The sequence below is a fragment of the Cuculus canorus genome, chromosome 6, assembly GCF_017976375.1.
Source record: "Cuculus canorus isolate bCucCan1 chromosome 6, bCucCan1.pri, whole genome shotgun sequence".
NCBI classification, from domain to species: domain Eukaryota; kingdom Metazoa; phylum Chordata; class Aves; order Cuculiformes; family Cuculidae; genus Cuculus; species Cuculus canorus.
Genome location: NC_071406.1, coordinates 12,194,513 through 12,218,730, shown reverse-complemented (window position 1 = coordinate 12,218,730; position 24,218 = coordinate 12,194,513). Strand labels below are relative to the sequence as shown.

Below are 24,218 nucleotides of genomic sequence, written 5' to 3'. Positions count from 1 at the left end.
AAGGAGGAAGGAAAGAATCTGAACTGTAGATACTTGAGTTTTGAGAAATGCGGGACATTTGTTCAAAATGCATCGTCATGTACTTGTGTACTTGCCTCCAATAGGAAGCAATTAGTTTCTCTATTAAAGGAGACATTTGCAAAGGCTATTCCAGTCAGGGAAAAACCTTCCTGTGAGTGTGTGGCAGGTGGTGTGAAGGGAACGTTAGTTTCTTTGGGGGTTTGCTGCCTCATTTCTCACATTGCTGTTGCCTTCCCTCTCTCTTAAGAAGTCCTTCCTTCTAACGGAAATTGCTGCAAAGGAGCCGCTGTGGCTGCCGGAGAGCCAAGGGGCAGCTGTGAAGTGACAGCTGAGGGACGACTCCGCGTATTCTACCCTTCTCTGTGTCTCTTTTGTAGATTATTTTGTTATTCAGAGTGGTCTTTCAAAGGACTTATTTCAGCTGACCTTTTTTGTCCAGTGAAAGTCCTTGTCTTGGTGTGCAGAGTGGGCGAGTATCCTGCAAGCTTCACCCTGGTGTACGTAGAAGTCCTTAATGCTCTCAGGGTAAGTTCTGATAGGAGTGAAGCATAACTGATTTTTATAGGTTTACTTCACTTGTCTCTAATGATGGGTTAACAGTAGGAATTAGCTTTAAGAATTAAGCACCAGGTTTATTTCTTCTGAAGTAAATTAATTTCCTTGCCTGGATAAGCTTAATATACAGTGCAGGGCTGTCATTTGGAAAGTGCCTTACCGTATCTCTGCTACTTGAATCATTACCAGCAGAGTTTTCATTATCAAGTTTATCTTCCTAAATACCTTATGGCTGCAATTTTTATTATTCTGTGGAAGATGGCATAGAGAACTTACTTTAAAGGGCAAATAATGAACATGGAAGCCTACAGGGAAAGATTGCTTGGCTGCCTGTCTGCTCCTTGTGTCCTTTCAGATGGTAGTTGGCAAGTGATGCTGTCTTTCTGAGTTATTAATAAGTGATTCTATGAATCTATTGCTTTTATACTGAGGTGTTGTGCTGATGGTGGAGGTGTCTCCTGGAGGGTCCTGACTGCTTGTGATTAGCTAGTATTCCAGCATACTTCTTTTAAGTAGGTAGATGCACCTCAGCTGGTGACCACTTATTCTCTGATTTTGGACAAAAAGTACGCAATCCGCATGGTATCCCTTCCTGATACTTGACTTTTACAGGTATCTCCACAGTAACAGCCAATGTTGCCATTGCTTTTAAAACCCCTGCCCCATAAACTTAACAGCTTTCAGATGTACCTTTCTTAGGAAGATCTGCTTGCATTACATCCATTTTGCTGATGTTTTGTACGAGTTGCATCCTAGGAAATTATTTACTTGCTATGGTGTTTTCCTTAGCTGGACATTCAAAGCTGTTTCATCTAACCTCTGTTCTCTGGTATTTTCATTGCTACATCCAAAGTATAAAGTCTTCCATAGTGGGGTAAGAGAGTGAGGGGAAGCAGTGCAACTTCTCTTCCCTCCCCAAGGCAAAATTTTGTTGATCATCTGGCAATGGAGAAGGCAGAGGGGTGTCTCTTTTGCATGTGCAGTAATTATGGTTTAATTGGGAAGGAAACCTTCTGGTGATATTTTTCATAAACTCTCAGCAGTTTTACCTTAAGGCAGCCATGCTGTTGTCTCTCTTAGATTTCAATAGGGGAAGATTAATTTTCAACACCTACTCAGGGCTATGTTCCTCAAAGCTGGTGTAGGAAGTGTAATTCGTATCTCCCAATGCCAGCTCATCCACCTTCCTTCGCTTCTTTTCCCACCGAAGAGGAATGGTAGGAGTTACCTTCATCTCCCAACAGTGATTCCTACCAGTTGCACCATATAGTTTTGACTAGTAGGGTATATACATGCCGTGTAATCTCCAGTAGCTGGAAGCCAGATTTGGAATGGAAACAAGGAACCATTTGATTTTTGTTGTTAGTTTATTTTAAATAAAGATGGTGATTAGCTTAAAGATTGTTTCTGGACACATGCTGGAGTCTATGCTATTGCAGATGGGAGTATATTTTTCAAAGGCTAATTTCAAGAGCCTGGCTCAGCCAAGGCTCCCTGTAAGGTTGAAAGCAGAAAGAGCACACTCTGAGAGCAAGATAGAGCAGAACTCTCCCCCTGCTTAACTCTTAGGGATCCCTGGGAGGCAGCAGCCTGTGGCTGAGGTTAGCCATGGAGAATATTCACCCTTTCCTCTGACCCTTTACGTCAAAAGAAGATATGCTCCAGCGTGACCAGAAATGAGGGCAGAAGCATGTGTTATGCAGTTCATCAGAGCTGTTGTCTTTTAAATCCTATGGAAGCAGCCTGCAGGACCCATTCAGTGTTTCTCCCCTGCTGTGCTGAGCCTTCCGCTGCCGAGGTCTGTTGCTGGCTGAAGGTAGTACCCCTTCTGCTGGAGCTGTGAATATGGTACAGATGCAGACAGGCTTCCCGGAGGATATGTTTGGTTAAGCTCTCTTCTCTGATCTGATTTATCTTATGTAATGCAATGATCTGACTGTCTTTTTAAAAAGTAAATAAATAATCCAAATGCTTACTGTAACTGTCTAAAGCTGTTACGAATGTTCTGCTGCTGAGCAATCTCAGTGATGCTGGGGGGGAACAGTTATGCCGGCATAGAAAAGATAAGGAATTCTGCTTCAAATGCTTTCACCTGTACAACCAATGTGATCAAGTAAGGAGGTGAGGCTTGGCTCCCTCAGCATGCATCACGGTGTACCAGGCAGGTATCAGGTAGACCATGTGCTCTTGACCTGCTCCTGTGGCCTGATCAGGAGTTTGTTGATGTCCATCTGAATCGTCTGGTAGTGACCCAGGCTGTGCTTCTTAATGCTCTGAGGCTTTCCACCAGCACATGCACAAAGTGCTCCCAAGAGCGACAGTGACTGGGGTCGCGTCACATTGGCAAGTCATATATGTAGGAGACAGGGTGACCGATTTGTAAGTCATTTTGTGCCCCAGTTGCAGACTGAAGAGCTGCTGGAGCAGGCAGGGACTTTCTTCTGTGTGCACATGCTGAGATTGGATTTGCCCAGATCATTGCACACACAGATTGACTGAACTGTGAGTTTGTGGCAATGCTAGTGAGATGGTGATAACGGTGGGGACAAGATGCCGTACTGTTCCCCTGTCACTGGGATGAACTGTGCAGCCCACGCAGCCGAGGCGTTAGGCTGCAACCACATAAATGGAGCATGACTGCAATAATCTAAATTGCTGAAGTATTTTCTTTTTAATTCTATATTTCTAGTTCTTCAGAGTCTTTTCCAGGCTGACCTTTCACAGGGTTTGTCTTTTGTAAGGCCATAAAGCTGTTTGCTTGTTACTGATCCCTAAGCAGTGTGGTACTTGATCAAATCAAACCTGCCTTTAGAAGTATAGTAGTGAGGTGAGGGAGTGTCTGAATGAAGTGTATATGCATGCACACATTTCTAACTGCTGAAAATCTGTATTCAGTATCATGTTACAAATGCTGAAACTGCTCCTCCTGTTCTTATAAGAAAGCATCAAGCCTTGAAACAGCTTTAAGTATTTGAAACTTTACCATAGTGGGGAGTGCTGCTGGTGAGGAGGAGATGGGCAGTGTGGTAGGGCTAAGTACTCAGAGGGAAAAGGATCCATAAAGTTTCTTGAGCTCCTGATCCTTATAAGATGATTTTTTTAATTATTATTTTTGTTTTTTAAAGCAGAAACCTGGAGGTCTGGGCATGGCTCGACATCTGTGACCGCTATGACTATTAAACGAACATGCAACCTACATAGTTGCAAATTTGTACCTGTTATTACGGGGAAAGACAGCCGCTTTTGTCATCCAGCCTCCCTCCCAAATTTGTGCATGGTTCCCCATCAGATGTCTGCAATGCAGACGGCTAAATTATGCAAGGGAATCTGCAGCTGTTGTAGTTTGTGCTCTCCTGCATCAGTGAAAGAACTGTAATGTGCTTCGTGTCAGACCTTAGAGCTACGCTTTTACGTGATGCATAAGAAATCTTTGCGTGGTAAAGACTTCCATGGCAGAGAGAATACATTTGTGTTCTTGCGTACGTGATAAGGGCACTGGGGCTTGTGTGTCCCCTTGCCCTCGCTCCAAGGATGGTGTCTCCCTTGCTAGATACATACTTTTATATATAAAAGTGGATGCTCAAAGTTAACAATAGGGCATACATAAGGAGTCACTATTCTGTTTAGAGGTTACTGCTCCTCTGGGATTAGGAAGGAGAAACTAAAGATGTATCCCCAGGTGTTAAATGTTTAGCAAAGGTATGTCTGATTTTTTTGAGAGTTCTTTTTCTTTTCCTGAAGTTGTCTGAAAATCATCCTTGAGTGGGGTCTGAACTGCCAGTGACCCACTTGCTGAAAGCAGGATATGCTTTGTGCTTCAAATTTGTTTTCTCGTCAGGCTAATGAAGGGATTTTTGTTGTGCAGCCATAGATGGATGTGGAGCTGGCACGGTAGAGTAAATAGCTGGTACATGGTAACAGTACTGAGGCAGTCTGTCGATGGCAGAAATGTAATGATTCTTTAAAATCTTTATTTGCAATTTGATTTATCTGTAGGGTTCTTCATGTCAGAAATTCCTTGTCCGCAACTGCCTGGATGTTGGCTTTCATCTCTTTCTTGTCACGTACACTTCAGATCCTCAGACAATGTTGCCTTGAAATGAGAGGACATGACCAAAAATGTGGTGTTTATATAGTCATAATAACCTGAAAGAAGCAAACAGTGAATGACAGACAGAAACAGATTTACATTCTGGGGACAGCACTAAGAAAGCGTACGCAGGAGCTTAGCTGGAACTGCTTGACTGGTTTTCTGCCTGTCTTCTGCAGGCAAAACTTGATTTAAACAGAAGAATTGTTTGTTAGTTCACTTCTGAAATGTTTGGAGCGACTGAGCTCTGTATTGTGAGTCTTTGCCATAGTGCCAAGCAGGCTGCCGTGAACAGCTATAGATATTTACTTGGAAAAAAAGGTTACTCTGTACATTTGTTAACCTCCCCTTTGTCTGTGTGCTGCTTGCCTTTGCGTGTTAGTATTCCACTTGGCTTTTGCCTCTGCACTTGCCTATGCTCACACTCTGGGAAGGAAAGGCAAAGTGCTAAGTGGGATTCTGGGGAGGAATGACTTGTCTGCACTGGGGTGATGTGGAGACCTTTGATCACTGTCATTCTGAGGGTGCAGCTGAGCTGTGTGACAGCGACTGCACTGAACGAAGGAGCTGTTTATCTGCCTGCCTGCACAGTGCAAACGAGAATACTGAGTATAAATAAACTGGCAAAACAGACTTCTTGCTTCATTTAGACATCTGTTTTAGAAATGTTAGCAAGGGCCTGTCTTGTACCAGATGTCCTAGCACTGATTTATGTAAGCTTTGACTTCTTTTTCCTGTCTTGTAATGCTCCTCCTTTACACTTACTCTGCGTGCTCTTTTCAGTTGGAGCCTTGGCCCTTGCACACTTGCTTGTTTTCTGCAAGGCAAGCGAGATGAGGTATTGAGAGGTCACAGGAGTTGTCCAGAGCTGTTCAGGAGACCCAGGCACTGAACCCTGACTGCTTTCTGCTGCTGGATGGAGAGTAACTCTGACTTGCACGTCCAGGAGAGAAACTTGTCTTCTGAGGAAAAAGACCGAAGCTGTGGCGGTCCTCTTCTGTAGACACCTATGTCACTTGAGTGTTTCCACAAGCTGTGACCCAGAGAGGCTCAGAGGATGTCAGTGGTTGGAGTAATTGGATGTGGGGCATCCTTGTGTTGACTTTGACCTTTCTCTTCTCACCTGAGGTGGAACGATTTGCTTCCCTTGCTTAGACTTTTAGTTTTAATGTAAGTATACACTTGACAAGACACTGCATCTTCTAAGAGCACAACTGTTGCAGATGCCCACTACAGACCTATGGGCTTCCATCCACTGTCCCAGCAGACCTTATGCAGCACATTGGAGCATCTGGGCTAGGGACCTCTAGGGTGGTTGTTGTTTTCCTGTTCATTTTATGAACAGAAAATGTCTAAAAGGTGAGGAGCTTAGTGCAGGATATAGCTGCTGCTGAAGAACCTAATGTAGTAATCAGAGGAGAGGCAGTGACCTTGGAATTCATTTAAGTGACTTTTCGATTGGTCTTGAGAATTTAATGGCAATCCTCACAGAATTATTGAAAGGTAGGAATAATAATCATAGAAGAGATTAATTGATTTGCAGTGTGTAGGTCTGACTTGCAATTCATTTCTCTTCTGCAGTGGTAGGTGGAAGCAGGCTGTAGCACACAGTAGTGAAACTCTCATAAAGGTGGCCAGAGAAGTGTCTTTTATTGTGGGAGAAGCTCTTGAGTTTCATTGTCCCTCTTACAGATTCAGTTCAGTGTGGTGGTTTTTGTCCAGACTGGCATGTCATGCTGTCCTCTCTCACGGGTAGAACAAGCATTGCATGACAAAGATTTGAGGACTTTGGTTTGCATTTAAGTGCCTTTAAAGACCTGATCCGGCTTTCCTTGTATTTTAAGCATGAATGAATTAGCTTCATGGCAGTTAGTAGTGCTGCATCTGTGTCATGTTCATGAAAGATCCCAGAACAGTTATATTTCATAGTCTGCATATCTTATCCCAAAATATTACTTACATAAATTTCAGATGCTTTGTATCATTTTTTATTTCCTGACAACCTGGACAATTTTCTGATTGTCTGATGCTTTTGGTTGATCAGATCTAATATTAATGATTGTGGAATATAGCATAAATTGTGTGGATATCATGTCTAGAGCACACTGTGAGGCTTGTTCAGGCTGGAAAACACAGTGTGTAAAGCCCACCAAGGTGAAGTTACCCTTGCAAAACAGTATTTTTATGTAGACATTTGAGCTAGCTAATTCAGAGAAGTTCCCAGGTATCAGAGCTGGGACTTTCATCTACAAGAAGGGTTGCAGGGAGGATCCAGGGAGCTACAGGCCTGTCAGTCTGACCTCAGTGCTGGGGAAAGTCATGAAACAGGTGATCTTGAGTGCTATCATGAAGCGTATGCAAGAGAACCGGGTGATCAGGCCCAGTCAACACGGGTTCATGAAAGGCGGATCTTGCCAAACGAACCCGATCACCTTCTATGACAAAGTGACTCAACTACTGGATGGGGGAAAGGCTGTGGATGGAGTCTTCTTGAACTAAAGTAAAGCCTTTGACACAGTTTCTCACAGCATTCTGCTTCAGAAACTGTCAGCCTCTGGCCTGGATGGGCGCACACTCTCCTGGGTTGAAAACTGGTTGGATGGCCGGGCCCAGAGAGTGGTGGTTAATGGAGTTAACTCCAGCTGGAGGCCAGTCACAAGTGGGGTTCCTCAGGGCTCAGTACTGGGTCCAGCCCTGTTCAATGTCTTTATCAATGACCTGGATGAAGGCATTGAGTGCACCCTCAGCAAGTTTGCAGATGACACTAAGCTGGGTGGAAGCGTGGATCTGCTGGAGGGTTGGGAGGCTCTGCAAAGGGATCTGAACAGCCTGGACTGCTGGGCTGAGACCGATGGCATGGGGTTTAACAAGGCCAAATGCCGGGTCCTGCACTTGGGACACAACAACCCTGTGCAGTGCTACAGACTAGAAGTCTGGCTAGAAAGCTGCCCAGAGGAGAAGGACCCTGGGGGTGTTGGTTGACAGCCGACTGAACATGAGCCAGCAGTGTGCCCAGGTGGCCAAGAAGGTGTGACCAAGAAGGTATCAGAAACGGTGTGACCAGCAGGTCCAAGGAGTTTATTCTGCCTCTATACTCAGCACTGGTGAGACTGCACCTTGAGTACTGTGTTCGGTTCTGGGATGTTGAGGCTCTGGAATGTGTCCAGAGAAGAGCAATGAAGCTGGTGAGGGGGCTGGAGAACAAGTCTTATGAGGAGCGGCTGAGAGAGCTGGGGTTGTTTAGCCTGGAGAAGAGGAGGCTGAGGGGAATCCTCATTGCTCTCTACAACTGCCTGAAAGGAGGTTGTGGTGAGGAGGGAGCTGGCCTCTTCTCCCAAGTGACAGGGGACAGGACAAGGGGGAATGGCCTGAAGCTCCACCAGGGGAGGTTCAGGCTGGACACCAGGGAAAAATTTTTCACGGAAAGGGTCATTGGGCACTGGCAGAGGCTGCCCAGGAAAGTGGTTGAGTCACCTTCCCTGGAGGTGTTTAAGGGATGGGTGGATGAGGTGCTGAGGAGCATGGTTTAGGGATTGTTAGGAATGGTTGGACTCGATGATCCAGTGAATCCTTTCCAACCTGGTGATTCTATGATTCAGGATGCCCTCTGTTTAGTAGTGATGAAGACCGCAAAATGAATAAAGTTCCTGTCTCCTAGAAAGAGGAATAAATCAACTCAGGCAGATGTCAGGGGGAACTGTCAGCCCTTTCACAAAGCCATGTTCCTGCAAGCTTTCTGTGGGTGGCAAATAAATCATTTTGCCAGCCTCTTTCGTGCTTTTAACCAAGACAAGCAATGCTGAGACAGTAACTCTTCTTCAGCCTTTTCCAGCCTGTTCCTGAAGCTGTCACATTAAGCTCCCAGCTTGGTCACATATGCCCCCACCGCCACCACCATGTAAAACCAGAGCAAAGCTTCCTCCTGCTGAGATCCCATTGTTGTTCTGCTATTACCATATTAAAACACTGATTATGCTCAAAAGAAGGACGTGGAGCTTTTTAATGCTGCAATCACTATGCAGATCACTAGGTGTCATGGACCTTAGCTAGTGTTTGAGCTGAAGTTTGGTCTGGGATCAACTATTTGGGTATTTGCTGTAATTCTCAGGTTGGATTTGCAGTGTTTATTCAAATGTATCCACCTGGTGCTATAAATATGTCCTGAAAGCATTTCATGGTGTGCTGCAGTGATTGGAGCTCTGCTGAAGTCCATGCTTGCTGTGGTGAAGTTACACCTGGATGTCCTATTACTTTTTGGCTGTGAAAGCTCTTTGACTTGTACAATATAAACCAGGGTTGTCTGGTTGAGTTCAGGCTTAGGTTTGCATCTGCTGGCTTTGGCAGTCATCCTATTAGAGGGAATGAAAGCAGCACTGAGATTCAGAGTCTTTGGTTTATTTTCTTTTAGATGTTTTTTTAGATGGTGTAAAAATAGCCCCAGCCCCATTGCCCATACACCTCAGAAATATCCTTTGCTGCACTTGCATTGAAGCAGATTTCTAGCTGTATTTTCTGATATGACTTGCAAGAGCTTAGCAAAGTCTGGACTTTCAAGTACCCATTCCAACAATAACAGCTGAAGATAAGCTGGCTGCTGCTGCAAACAATTGCGTCGAGATTACATTTCAGTGGGGCAGGCGAGCACCGAGTGACGGCGTTGTGCCATGCACATTATTACCGCTGTCTGTGTCTCCAGTCTGGGTGCAGAATCCAGCCCTTACCTTTCCCAGATGTGGATCTTTGCCTCTGTGACCCTCTGCTCAGGCCCTGTGGGGTCTGCAGTTGTGCTGGTCCCCTGGTGGCAATGGCGAGGACGAGGAGGTTCAGCATCCTGCCGTAGGTGCTGGAGCGTAACTTCACGTCATGGTGGGAGCCTCACCTGGTCCTGAAAGTTCAGCTTGCCTGGAAGCAATTGCACCAGCTGAAAGCGCTTTCATTTACACCCAAATAATTTATTTTAAATGCACTTTTCTCACTCATGCATTCATTTTACTTTATTGTAATGTCAGCACTTTGCAGTGAAGTAATGGCAGATCTCCGGAGAACTTCGCACAAGCAAGAAAGCACCATTATCTCCGTTTTACAGGCCCTGCTTATGTTGAAAAACATATGTGGTGGTGTAATTACACCGATGTGATTAAATCAGTGCAAATCCTTGCTACGGGGACATGCTGCACCACTGTAAAGCAGGGCTTATTATCAGTGCAGTTTAATTCAAATTACGTTACTCAGTTAAGCTGTGCCTCCACTTAATGTCAGGAAATCACGTGAGGATCTGTGTTGTTTCTTTTTAAAGCAGATAAAGTTTTGGAAACTGAAATGGGCGAGTTTGTGCCTCATCCAAGAGCATGCTAGAAGTGATGAGCTTGATGAGTACTGTGTCATACTACTTTCTGGGAGGAAAGAGGTGTGAGTGTGAGTTTGAGAGTTTATTATTAGTTTTTAATAGATTAAATTCTTTGTTTAAACAATAGTGATCACTTTGGAAAAGATCCTAAATTGTACTAAGGCCTCACAAATAAGTAAAATGCTTACTAAATGCTAGTAAATCTGTACCACGTGGTTTTGGATTTTGATAATGGATGTATGGGTCAATGAGTAACTATGGCATGTACAATTTAATTAGATTTTTTTTTTTTTGGCAGGGTGTGGGCATTGTAAGAAAATGAAGCCAGAATATGAGAAGGCTGCAGAGTTTCTCCATGTAGCCAGTGATGTAAGCTAATTTCCTTTATTATATCCTTCAAATAATCAGTAATAAATAACTGGAGTAATAAAAGTGACTTTTTCCCCTACAACAAATTCAGCTGTTCTCATCCTCCCACAGGACCCTTCAAAATGTGCTTCCAAAGTACAGTCTCATCGCTAATGCATGAGCCCTGCCAAAGTCTTAGAAAGAACATTCTGTCTTGAACGAAAACAAAATCGAAAAATGTTTATGTATTCTGCTGTAGGCCTTATACATAATATGATCAAATCCAAAATGGATTTTTTTTCCTTTACTTAAAGGCATCAAATTTGAAGAAACATGGGCTTTTATTTATTAATTAGATTTAGGAAAAAAACAAAGAGGATTGGTCCCTCTTTCAAATACCCTGGTTTTATGGTTGCATCACTCCATTAGCTTCATCCTAAGTGCTCCATCAGTATGGATGGAGAAGAGAGATCCAGTAATGTAAGTATTAGTGTTATTGATCAATTCTCACAATGTGTACACCATGCAAGAAGAGAAGTAGGATAAGTCTCCCCCACATTAAAGTGTCTTGAGTAGGGACATCTAGAGTCCCTTTGTACTTGTTAGAGAAGGAGGAGGAGATGAGAAAAACAAAGGTCAGATGAATCACACTTCACAAGTGTCTGTGCTCCTAAAGTTGGTCCATGTAAAGGTGCCCGCAAGTTAGGGAAAGGTGAATTTGGCTTGAAGTAAATGTCTTTCACAATGCTAGTTTCTTCTGGGAGAATGAGGAATTTATGAGAGGAAATGCCATTCCTGGGAACAGTTGTTAGAGCATTATGAATTAAATTATATACAGATAGTCCTGTCAGAAACGGGAGGAGAATAGGTAACGCTCTGGTTGCATTTAGTCCATAAGATGTCCTTTCCTGGTTTTGCATCAGTCGTCTGTGTCTCTGTGTGTGTCTGTGCTGAGCATATGAGAAAATGAAGGCAGCTAAATAATGAGTGATTGCCCCCAAGTCCACTGTTTCTTCCCAAAGGCATGTGTGTATGTTGCTGGGATTTACAGTTAGTGGTCTCTGTGTTTTAGAGTCCAGGTGTCCTTGCAGCAGTCGACGCTACCGTCAACAAAGCACTGGCAGAAAGATACCACATCTCAGGGTTTCCTACTTTGAAGTATTTTAAGGATGGAGAGGAGAAATACACTCTACCACATCTCAGAACGAAGAAGAAGATCATCGACTGGCTGCTGAAGTAAGTTTTGAGGGTTTGAGACGTTATTCAGGTTACTGGTTCCTGAAGACTGCTTTGGTGAGGAAGTAAATCTTTAAACCTAGCTTAATCGACTGCCTAAATCCCTTGCTAATAAAAGCAAATTGAATTCCAGAATTCAAAGCCATACAAACATGTATGTTAATTATCGTCTCTAATACACCAAATCCTTTATTTGCTGTGGGGGTTTTCATAGTTGTCCCAGTAATTCTTTCCCAAAATAAATATTTTTCAAATATACCCTAAGCCTCTCACTGGAGAAGGAATAGCAATGGTTCTGAAAAATAAACAGAACATTTGTTGTTTCCTCTTTATAATAAGCAGCAGATTTCACTGATTTTTGCAGTTGTACTTTTCTTTCCAGCATTTTGGAGCCAGTGCCTAGAATACCAGCTATGTAGGGCTGAGGGAAAGCCAGCAAGACCAACAAAACCAGCACCTTTGTCTGCACTTCCCAACTTTTCTTGGCTGCTGTGCTAAAATATGCAGAATTAAGTTTGATGTATGATGAAAATAAATTCGTTTCAAAGTAAATTGCCGTTACAATTCTCTCTTTAAGTATTCTGGAATAAAATATGCATTTCCTTTAGGTACTGTAAGCCTAATGTATTTTCTGCATTATTCAATGGAAAAAAAATTGCAGTGTTTTGTGAAGTTTTTAAATCATTTAACTGTTGAGTGCAGTTGGCATGAGGAATGTAATCTTAATTTTTCCACTCATATTTGGTGGAGGAGGGGGACTGGATGCATGGGGCTTGTGAGTTTTTTTTTCTTTTTAATTTGCATCTTTGAGTACTTCAGATCAGGTAATAGATATGGTCTGCAGCATCTTTGTAGCACATTGGGAAGTTTTATCTATATTTTATGTTTAGACATAATACTCCCTTAGTCTCCCTGCATATGCAGGTTCCAGGCTGCTGTGTCAATGCTGGATGTTGTCGCTGTCCTAGTTTTACCAGTTTGCTGGAGTATTTTGAGCAGTATGTAATATATATTGCGTTAAACAGGTTGATGTTGCCTGTATTTATTGGTGAATAAGCAGTGAGGAAGAGGGAAAGGGTGGTAATTCCTTCTGGATCCTGCTGTGCCCCTGGAAGACTTCTGTCTGAAGCCTCAGGTGGTCAGCAACACAGGGGAATCCCAGACAACTTGTCTCCTGCTCTTGACTGCTGGATGTTCTCCCAACTAGAGACACAGTAGAGTAAGGTCCTTGTTTGCCGACCAGGGATAGAATTGTCACAGCTGCACTGAAGTTGATGGAAACAGGGATGCATTTGAGATGCAGGCTGGAGATGAAGGACAGCTTGTGTCAACCTAACCCAATGAGTGGTCTAGTTACAGCCGTGCGGGTTTCAGCTCCGGTCCCTCTGTGGTGACTAGTTAGTGCTGCCACGCTAGGTTGTTACCAGTATGTGGGTAGCTTATTTCAGGTCAGCACGGGAAGGTCTATGTGAGAAGCAGTCGCACCTCTGACTTAACTGTTACCAATGCTAGCTCACGCCAACTGTGTTTGTATGAAAATTCAGTTGCCCTAATTCTTTTGCTAACAACTAGCAAATCAACATTGATGGAAATGTGATGGATGTCTACCAAGTGACCTTGAGTAGGATTTTAAAAATTGAAGTTTTCTCCACTTGGTTTTTATGTACCTGAAAAAAGTTAAAATGGTGACATTCAAAGAGACAGGAAAGTCTGAAAAGCTAATTTATTACCAGGGCGACATATGAAGGTCTTTATACTGTGGCACCATTGTAATGATTTTATATAAGCAATCACTATTTAAGATACAGCAGGAATGAATTTAATGAGTCGAAGAAGTCTCTGAGCTGGTGAATAGCAGAAGTTTTGTTAGAGGCGTTCTAGATGTACAGAATTGCTCTGATCTAGTCAGTATGTGCAGTCATAATTGAAACCTGATGTTCTCTTTATCAAGGTAAAATATTCCAGTTCAGTCACCCCCAGTCTTCCAAGTGGAACGATGCTGATTATTGCATCCTGGCTTTAATATCTGAATTCAAGAGAAGGTCATGAAATTCTTTATAGAAGTTTGCATGATAGCGATAAAGAGTACAAAAAGGATGTTTGAATGGAAGATGCTGTTCTGTATTGGTTGGCTTTTGATTCCACCTGCTTGCTGTTCTTCTCAATTCATGCCTATGGGTCACACGGTCGTACAAGAGTAATGTTCTTTCCACCTAGATGTTGGATGCAATGTAGGAAATCTTGATTCTGCATTCTTACTCCTTTGCCTGAGTACAATCATTTAAATTATATTTTTGTTGAGTTACATAAATTAACTTGCATCTTTTGTGTTATCTGATGTTGGAAATATTTGGCCTGTTTTTCTGCTGCACAGGCACCTTGAAGGATTGTTCGACCTCAGTTCCCTCATGGTAATTAAAACCAGGATGTGATGCCTCTTTGCCTGCTTCCAGAAATATTTTCGAACTAATCTAATTTACTTTCTTGTTTAGTCCTGAAGCACCACCTCCACCTGAGCCTGCATGGGAAGAAAAACACACCAGTGTTATCCACCTGGCTGGAGAAGACTTCAGGGAGTCCTTGAAGAAGAAGAAGCACACTCTTGTCATGTTCTATGCACCTTGTAAGTAAATATATCTCTACATTTTATAAATCTTAGTTTATGAAATCCTAAATTAATTCTCTTGCTGTCCCCCAACTTTTAAGTGTGAAGAACTGATTTTGAATCTAACTGCATGGGACCATCATTGGCACTGTCATTTGTACATTTATAAACGGAAACAAATCAGTATACCGTGTTTATTTAAAGAGTTATTATATTAATACAGACAGCAAAGCAAGCAGGGGTACAAAATCAAAAGAGATTTATTTTCCTCTGCTGCATTTTATGGTCCATATAACAAAATGTGATCCTTTATAGTAGCACAATGGACATGGAGAGCCTGGCTCATTAGTGCAGCACTTCAGCAGTGAAATTGATATAGTAGTGTAGGAGGAATCTGTCTCTAGAGGCTGAGAACAAATTTTGATGGAATAAATTTTGTCTGTAATAAATCTACATTTAAATCTCCACTGGGAATATGGGCATAGCATCCTCTTCCCTGATTGTTTTGTGTGCTTCAGATGAACGCTTTCTTTTTGAAGCTCCTGAGAATATTTCTAGAGAAGTTTTGGATCAGGCCCTTTAAAGTAGGTAAATGGGAGGGACCTCTTTTGTTTTCCACTGTTGTTGCAGAGACAGGTAGACTTGGTACAGGTTCTTAATGTTTGACGGGTCTGTCAAAGGGAGAGGATAATCCTGGCACTTAATATTAGATAGTGTCGACTTGCTTTGATAGCACCATGACTCAGCCCCCCAGATGCAAGAAAAAAATCTTCCCTATCACATGGCCAGCCCTGCGGTTTATGGATAAACTTCAGATAACAAGTTACTAACTTGTTCTCATTAAACTGAAACTATTTTTCCAGAAAGAGAGGAAAAGCTCAGATCCTTAATGTTTAATCAGGCAGCCCCTTATTTTGCTTTTCTGTTAGAGAATTGAACGTGAATGCTTTGGGGCTCCTGTGAAGCCTTGCTAGATTTGGGAGAAGGGAGGGGTGCGTTTCAGAGGGGAGGTTTCTGGAAGGTTGTAAAAGAAAAGGGAAGGGGACTTAATCCCTTCTCAACTCCAGTTCCTACCACCTCTTGACTAAAAATTGACCATGTGCCAGGAATTTCTGATTCATAGACCCCAACTGGTTGAGAGCAAGCTGTAACTTTAAAATCAAATGATTGCACACAAAATGGTAAGATTGAGGAGTTTTCCATCTCTCGAGTTCACTTAACCTGGTGAGTGACTTTCTGTGGATGAGAGAGATCCATTTCCCTTTTGGTTTTTAGGTGCATCTTTTTTAGGGACTTAAATTGTTCTTTTTTAAGCCCAAGTTTAAAGCCAAGGCATTATGTGCAGTATGTAGCTCTCAGGGTTGAAAGAGCAAGGCATCTCGCCTGATGGGCTGATTATGGTACTGTTGTTTGCAGGTTGACTTCTACTCCAAGAGGAGTGAATAAAGATCAGTCTGGCCCTGTCTGTATGAATGGGCTGTAAATGCAAGGCTCGCATGATGTAAGACTGTGGGGTCCTTTGAGGCTACCCTTCAGACACGTTGTGCTGGTTTGGATACTGTGCTGGATGAGACCACCTATATGCAGGACAGAGAGGTGTTAAGTGGAACCATTTCTGGCCTTCCCATGACTCCTAAGACAGTCAGCATTACTGCTGTGTTGCCAGTATGTGGGTCATGCACGGCTTCTTATTTGTTTTCTCCAAATGTGGAAGTGTCTGAGTGCAAAGCAGAAGGCAGGTGCACGAGGAGAGTGGAAGAAGCCTGTCTTTTGTTGGGTGCGAGGGAAAGTGGGAGATTAATATTTTAAATCTCCGATTTCTGTGAATAATCATTAATGCAACAGAACGGTACAAATCATTCTATTTTTCTGCTTTTCTGCAGTGATAATATGCCTCCTGCTAAACTTGATAATGAGCTTTTGTTTACCATTTTCTCCATCTTGAGACCTCTTGGAGCTTACATTGCCAATTAGTCTTAACTTGCTTATTTTAGTGCAGAAAGAACACTGATAAAATTGCCATGACCCATTATCTCAAATAATTTTCTTTTGCTATTCAGATCCACGTCTTAGGTCAGTGCAGACTCACACCGTGTTATTCCATTCACTTGTGACTCTATGACAGTATTGATTACACTTAGACATATGCTGGGTTATTTTAAGACTGGGGGGTGTATGTATACATGCATATATAAAATATGTTTATATATAAATATTTATGCTAAGAAGTGTATCTCTCTTCTGTCATTAGAATTTAAAGCAGAAAGTTGAGTGTTCTGACCTTTGTAAAGATTTCAGCTAGAGTGACAAACCTTTAGGCAAAGGCCACAGATATATATCTTACATGCAAATTAAAATGAGATCTGGTTTTTCTGTGGGAGCTTCCAGTCCAAATTACTTAATATGTACAGGAGAGCCATCAATCTGCTGCTATGCCAATAACTCTGGACTGAGCTGAGCGGTGCTTTAATGGTACTGAACAATGCTTCACAGTGATTTAGCTCTGGAAGAGAAGACTCCACATGGAAAAGATGGGGAACTCATTACTCCATCACCCTGAATGCGGGTGAAGCGTAAAGGTTATTCTTGGTGCCTGTGGAATATTTTAAGGACTGAGGATCAGAATCAAAAGTCTTGAAATTACTGGGTAAAAAAAAATCCACCCCTGTGGACATGACACCCACAGAGAGTGATGTTCTTGCTTCACATTTGCAGTGCTCTGCAGTGGCATCTGTGTGCACTGTCACGACTGATTTGGGGCAGGAGGCAGCAGTGGGGGCAGGTCCCTACTACTGACTTGGGGCAAGAGTGTCAGCTGCAGAAAAGCTAATGCTACTTGTGCCAGTAACTGCCACGGATCTAATCTTCATCTGAGTGTCCTCTGGGCAGGTCTATATCCTCTGGTCACCGTGACATGCAGGCTCCTCATGTGGACTGACGCTTGGAGCGGACTTTTGGTGTCTGTGCTGCACAGCGCCTGACCCAGCTCTCCTCTGTAGCTCTTGTGGTCCTAAGATGTAATTATCATCCTGCTCTCTTATCTCCGAGTTCAAATGCCTAAAAAGAGGAGGACAATGATACAGTCTACTGAAGCGAAGCATGGTGTCACAGATGTGTGTTGTGTCTTGGGGACTGCCATGAGGGGTTTGAGGAACATTTGAAAGCAGTAGGCTTATGGCATTTATGGGGCATTTTGGGAGGATTTATGGGATCTGTGTTATCTCTATTGGCTAATCATTTGAGTACTAGATGCCATCAACTGCTCCAGGTTTCCTTTTGTAACTGTGTGGCTTCATCCAGAAATGGGGAGAGAAACAACAGGTCTGAATGTGCTTCAGTGTACACGTACAGCCTTGTACATGGATGATCGGGGTTTGTGCAGCTGTGGATCAACTAGAGACATGAACCAAACGGACAAGAATATATCCAGCCTAGCCCAGTTAGACTGCAGTGCTTTACCCAGTTATGGCCAGAAGTATACTAGGTGCACGTGTGGTCTAAACCCAGTTTGTTTTAAAACTGACAACATTAAATACCTCACAGCCTGGACTGACCAGTTTGCATCAGCTCATTTTCTGGGATCAGTGCACTGACTTCTCTTTCTTCTTTCTCCTTTCTCTTATGTCCTCAGTGTTTGTTCATATAGCTTATCTGAATGTGTTTTGTCTGCATTTTTACTTTTATGTGCTCTCTCCACTCCATTATCCCAGATAATTGAGATTTGACTTTGCCAGTGCGTTAAATTTTAACCTCCTCCTACTGTAGCCCTGAAAATGTGCAAAATAGAAGCATCTGGTTGTGATTAGTTGTCAGAATGACAAAAGGTGACAAAGTTCCGGTAAATAACATCATCTCAGATGGTTTTGCTGCATTACTGAAATTGAATTAAGGGGAAAAAAAAAATGTGATTGAAGCTAGTTGAGTATTTTCCAATGAAATAGGGAGGTGCAAATAGTTCTTTGGGAACTTTTAACCCAAACTTCTGTCTGGGGAAACCTTGGAGTTCTACATGAGCTTTCTTGTTGAGCCAGTGCCAAGACCTGTACCAAACTAATGACCATCACATTCTAAGTAAAACTTACATAGTTCTGTCTTCCACCTTGCTCATCCCTGGGATTTAATATGCCTTTTTTGATGTTATAATTTGGTGATATGACCATCAAGTTTTAGCTATTCTTGGGTGATGCTCCCTCAAACTTATGCTAGGTCTTTTCTGCTCTTATAGAAACAATTCAGAGCTGGGGACAGACTCCAGAAATGGGAATCCTCAATTGCGTTAGGCAGAGCATCACCAGCAGGTAAAGGGAGCTGATCCTTCCCCTCTGCAGCACTGGTGAGATGCAACTGGATTGCTGTGTCCAGTTCTGGGCTCCCAGTACAGAAAGGACATAGGCATACTGGAGTGAATCCAGTGAAGGGCCATGATAGTGATTAAGGGTCTGGAACATCTGACATGAGGAGAGGCTGAGAGAGCTGGGATTGTTTAGTCTAGAGAAGAGGAGGCTCAGGAGGATCTTACCAGGTTGCATAAGGACCACGTGGGAGATGAGGAAGGCAGACCCAGACTCTTCTCCAAGGGACGGGACTAAAGGTGTTAGGCACAAATCGAAATGCAGGAAATATTACTTAAACATAAGACGAAGTGGTTGGATGGTTGTTTTGTTATTTGTTTTTTTTCACTGTGGAGGTGGTTGAACACTGGAACAGGTTTACTGGAGAGGGTGTGGAATCTCCATCCTTGAAGATATTCAAAACCTAACTGGACACAGTGCTGGGCTGCCCTAGTTGATCCATTTTTTGAGCAGGGGAGTTGGACTAGATGATCTCCAGAAGTGAATTCTAACCACAGCAATGCTGTGTTTCTAGGAATAGGAACACTGGTGTTTAAAATACAAAGTGGGGGTTTTGTTTTGTTTTGGCGTTTGTTTTTGTTTTGTTGGGTTTGGGTTTTTTTTCTTGTATAGTTTTTGGTTGGTTGGTTGGTTGGGGTTTTTTTACCTTTCTCATGGAGCTCTGATTTCCTCTAAATAGGAAAGGCTTGATAGCACCCCTTACTAATTCTTGTGTATGAACAGATGAACAGGTGTGGCTCATAAGATGAGAAAATAACACACGAAAATACATTAATATCATTTTTTGGTCAAGATTGCTGCCTCCAAAGAGACTACTAATGGATCAACTACATCAGAAAGAGGAATATGATAGACCAGTCATTAACAGGTCTAGATGGGATTGGGACTGGCACTTATTTTTCATATAATTCACTTTTAGTGGAAGGTCCTAGCACTGACCACATTAATTCATTTCTAAACACAAGGTAACAAGCATTCTCAAAAATAAAGACTTTCAGCAGCAATGAGAAATAAGAGAGGGAAAATGCTTCCTGTTAATGGTTCATAAGGGTGGCAGTTGCTGATGTTATTATGTTGCCAAATGGCCTCGATTTGTGGGACTCAACAGGGTTCACAGAATGGGTATTTTTAATAAATACTTTTCTGGGAGATGATTTCCGGTTCTTTGTTCACTGGAAATTATTTTTGTCAGCTGGAGAAGGTTATTTTCTGATGAAGCCTGACCCACAGGGGTTACCAAAAAATCACTCAGAAATAAACTGTACTGAGGATGGTTTTAACGAGGTATTTTTGTATTGAGTAAGGGCTATGCTGTGACAAGAGGATGTGCAATTAAGACATCAGACTCCTTGGATATTTACTTTAAAAATTTATAGGGTTTTTTTTTTAGGTCTGGAAGAAGCAAATGAGATTGCTTAATCTGTGTTGCACCTGATAAAATTGCAGAAGACTTTGGAATGGTGTTTGAGCCATTGAAAGGCTGGATATTGTTTTAAGCTGTTAGTGGGAGATGGTGTCTGGGTATTGTTCTGATGTAAAACAAAGAAAACTTTTTGGCTTCTAAGTCAAGCAGGAATCTTAACATCATCTGTTGGGTGATGTTAACAAGAAGTAAGGTATCAGATAAGGAACACGTATTTTCTGACTAAATCAGTCCTGCCCATCCCTGTGACTTTCAGGAGCGGTGCATAAGATGCTGAGAGCTAAAGCAAACTTGCTTTAGTTTTACCCACAGGCTTTGTTCAAAATATTAATTATTCTTTATCCTCATATGCACCTTCTCTGTCTTTTCTCAGTAAAAACTGCCCATTTTCTTCTGTCCAAGTTATGCATTGAAGAATATACAACAACAGAAAAGCACTTTGCTGAGAATCCTTGCCAGTGTGGATTGCACTGTGTGCTGAGTTGGTTCAGATGCTGTTTTGGCTATTTATGCCAGCGGCCAGGACCAGTGTGCTCCTGCAGCCCTGCTAGTTTGCTCATGGAATGCAGGATGTCATCAAAAAGCTGCTCATCCCTCCTGTTTTTTGAAGTAAGCTGGGACAAAGCTGGTTGCGCTGTATCTCAGCCTTTGCGTGGGAAGGTTTGGTGAGATAATGCTGTGTTCTGGCTAAACCGGATGGCTGTAACAAACACGACAGTTTTCACTGTGACTGCTGGGCCTGAGATGACCAGTCTGGGTCTCAGTGCTGAGCACATAATTCTGTATGGAGGGTGCACGGAGGGGGCTGAAATACTCAACAGTTGAGTTAATGAATCCAGATGCACAGAGTGAAACAACAGCACAGATTAATTCGGTGTCCAGTGGTGGCCTTGGATTGGCTCCCACCAAGAGGTTTTCCCGTCACTTGCAAGCACATCTCGTTAAGTTTTTATTAGGGGGCAGCATCAAAGAGCCTGAACAAAATGTGTATTTTTGTAAATGAAGCTTAAGCTATCAAAAAATTATTAAAAACATGCTGAACAGGAAGAAAGAATCCGTTTCAAGGCAAAAACCCTTGCAGGAAGGATTTTCTGGCTGTTGACTGAGGCACAAACGAAGTCTGGACCCTCTGATAATGAGGCTTTAAATCCTGCGTAGGCTGGCACTGCAGAATTTTGATATGTTAGCTCTGCCGCTAACTGGTTTCTCTTGTGCATTAGTGGTGCTCTTGCTACAGGCTCACTTTAGCAAGGTGCATTCTTCTCAGTGTAAATAGTGCTGATGCCACAGAGCCCATTAACAGGCTGGTTTTGATAAAGGATGAATTTATAGAGTGTTCTCTACAATCAAGCTCTCAGAACTGCTCTTAGCCCCACTGTTGTGTCGAGGATAATATAATTAGCACTGAGAAAACGTTTTTAACTACTCTCAACTCAGAGGTTGAGGCACTTCACAGGACTGTGTGTAGCCGTGATGGAAGTGCTCCGAGGTGGCTGTTGTGAAGCTGTGGCATTAAACTTGACTTTTTGGGGGTGATCTAGCTCCCCTTGTTTTGTAGAACACTCATGCTTTAAATCTGTTGTAACCCTAAAATGTCATGGCTGCTTGAGTTGGTGTGAAGTACATTACCTGTATAGAGAGAGCTCAGGCGTGTGAGAAAGGGCAAGAGGAGGGAAGTGTATGCCCTTGCCCTGTGAAATTCTCCCCACGCAGAAACACAGCTGTATGTTCGTGCAATGCCATGTAAAGTCTTTGTGGGGGACATTAGGAGACATTTAACTATGAATATGCCACCTATCCTTCGTTGTCATCAAACTCATTTCCAGTAAGAGGGATGCTTTTTCTGGTCATGCAGCGGGCACTGCTTTTGAGCCTCATTTAATGCCGGTGTGATTCAGTGGTGCCTCCCCCAGCACTCTGCTGGACCGCTGTGAACTCAGAGCAGTTTGTCTTCTGATCATCTGTTGCATCCAGTGGCGTGTTAGGTGGCAAGATGATGTTGTTCATTCTTCAACTATTTTTGCAGTTAACCAAGACTGGTGCTGACTTGGTTAACTGCTGTTACCAGCTTTATGCACTCCGGCCTGTGACACGGTGAAATCCAGGGGAAATCCAGGTCCAATGGAACTGACACTTCAGTTTTGTCCTGTTTGTAGCCATCGCTCTTTAACTCTTTCTGTCCAGAGGTGGCTTGCTGTACAGCTTTCCATCTTAAAGGATTGCTTTTTGCCAAATGCCAAGTGTTGTCATGTTATTTGTAGTTCACTGCCATCGGTCATATGCTTGACTTCTGTAGTGGATGAAACACTCCAGGAGGATTGTGCTGAATTTTTCTTCTTGCCTTTGCAGTTTGGCCTGTTTTAATGACTGCTCTACTGCAATTGTTTGTGTCTAAGGCTTTGGTTTCCAAAGATTTGGGTTTAGGTATGACTCATCTTCTCTGTATACACCCAGAGTGCTACAAAATAAGAGTTCAGATAGCCTGGAAAAAAAAAGTAACAAGACCCACCGGCATGCTGTGAAATTGGTGGTAGGCTGCCTGTTGCTGTTAAGAGTAGCAACAGAAGCCTTAGTTGACCTAAGTTGATGCTTAATGAAAAACGTCATGACCTTTTTCAAATTAAAGGATAACTCTCCCTCCTTTCAAATACTAATATCTCGCGTCTTGGAAATATGATTACACTTTGTATCAGGTCATGTCATAAAATGAGCTTTGGTTTCAGGTATTCAATTAAAAGACCCTGCAGTTCTCTACTAGTAGAACAACAGCGAATTAACCTTTCATTAACATCTCCAAATGCCTTTCTTAAATCTGCTTGTGGATTTCAGTAACTTCTGTAGCTACACAAACTGTCTGGTTTAAGCATTAGTACCCATTTTCAGCCCCTATCTGCTTCGGTTACTGTCTGTTGCCTGTCTTTCTTTGATTGACCAAGTAATATTCTTGTTTTAATTCTAGTTAATAGCTTGGAACTCTTGAAGTGGAAAAAGACTTTGCTTTACTCTGCGGTCTACAAGCTCCCGGGTTTGCTTTGATAGCTGTGCAATGTGCTGCTTTCACTTGCTTAGAATTGCAGTCATTTAAAAACCAATAACGGAGAGAAGTATCTACCCCTGTTATTTAGACGGTGATGATTTCAAGCTGAGATGGGGAGTCAGAAAGTCATTCACTGCTCTGCACTTCGCACACTGAGGACTGCATCCTGCCACGTGCTGAGCCCTCTGAGGCCCTGATGGTTTTGCAGTTGAATGAATGCAAGTCAGCACCTTGCAGCCTTGCTCCCCATCAAGCAGGATTGTGAACCCTGAGAGTCACTTAACCTCTTCCTGACTCCATTTAACCTTGGGTGTAATGACAGAGGGGGATAATCGCGTCTGGCTCTCTTAGGGGCAATTTGAAGCGTAATTAATTGATATTAGTTAAAGCATTTGAGATCACCCATTGAGAGGTACTAAAGGAAGCTGGGGGCTGACGGAGGAGCAGAGCTCTTTCTCATGCTGAAGACAGAGCACAGACAGCACAAATGCCACCGTCTCACAAATCACTGGGCTTTCAGGTCTCCTCTGAGGAGTCAGCCAGGACTTAGCTGTGAAAATACCAACAGTTTAAGTTGCTGTATTTGATATGGAAACAGTCTACAGAATTACAATGTCTGCCTGTTTAAACGATGTCTCTGGAAGATCTCATGTAAAATATATACGCAGCACTTTGTTACTTCACTTATCAGATTTTATTATGTACAAGATGCTGAAAGCACACAGAGAAACAGCGTGGATGCGGTTATACATCAGTGGGCAGAAAGTATAAGGTAATGCTTTCTGAAGTCAGAATGCCTGATGTGCGCTGGTAGAGCCACTTTGGTTGGGATGTTCAGGTTGGGGTCAGCAGGGGCTGTCGGCCTCGCCTGACCTGTGGGGCTGGCACGCTGCAGCCTACGGCCGCTCGGGAGACTGATACGAGGACAGCAAAACCGTCTCGCCTCTGTAGCAGTTTTAGCTCAGCGATGTGAGTCAAGGGCAGGCTGCAGACCGATCACGTGGAGAACCACTGTGTGAAAGCATTCTCTTTTGGAAAACCATTTCCTTTCAGACTAAAAATCCCCTAGTGATGGGGAATGTGAATTTCCTGTCTGAATTTGACTGGCTTCATCTTGCAGCCAGCTCTAGAGGTTACTTAGCCTTTGGCACCCAGCTTGAAGAGCTCGTTATAATGAAAACTAGACTGATTCTTCTCTATTTCT

The 24,218-nt window shown here is 42.9% G+C and overlaps 1 protein-coding gene across 1 annotated transcript in view; it reads left to right on the top strand.

Annotated features, from left to right (window-relative positions):
* PDIA5 (protein disulfide isomerase family A member 5) overlaps positions 1–24,218 on the top strand; it is a 104,467-nt gene that overhangs the window by 60,597 nt on the left and 19,652 nt on the right. The window contains exons 12-14 of the mRNA XM_054070183.1: positions 10,312–10,382; positions 11,434–11,597; positions 14,090–14,220. Coding sequence (XP_053926158.1) covers positions 10,312–10,382; positions 11,434–11,597; positions 14,090–14,220 — 366 coding nt within the window. The remainder of the gene's footprint in view (positions 1–10,311; positions 10,383–11,433; positions 11,598–14,089; positions 14,221–24,218) is intronic.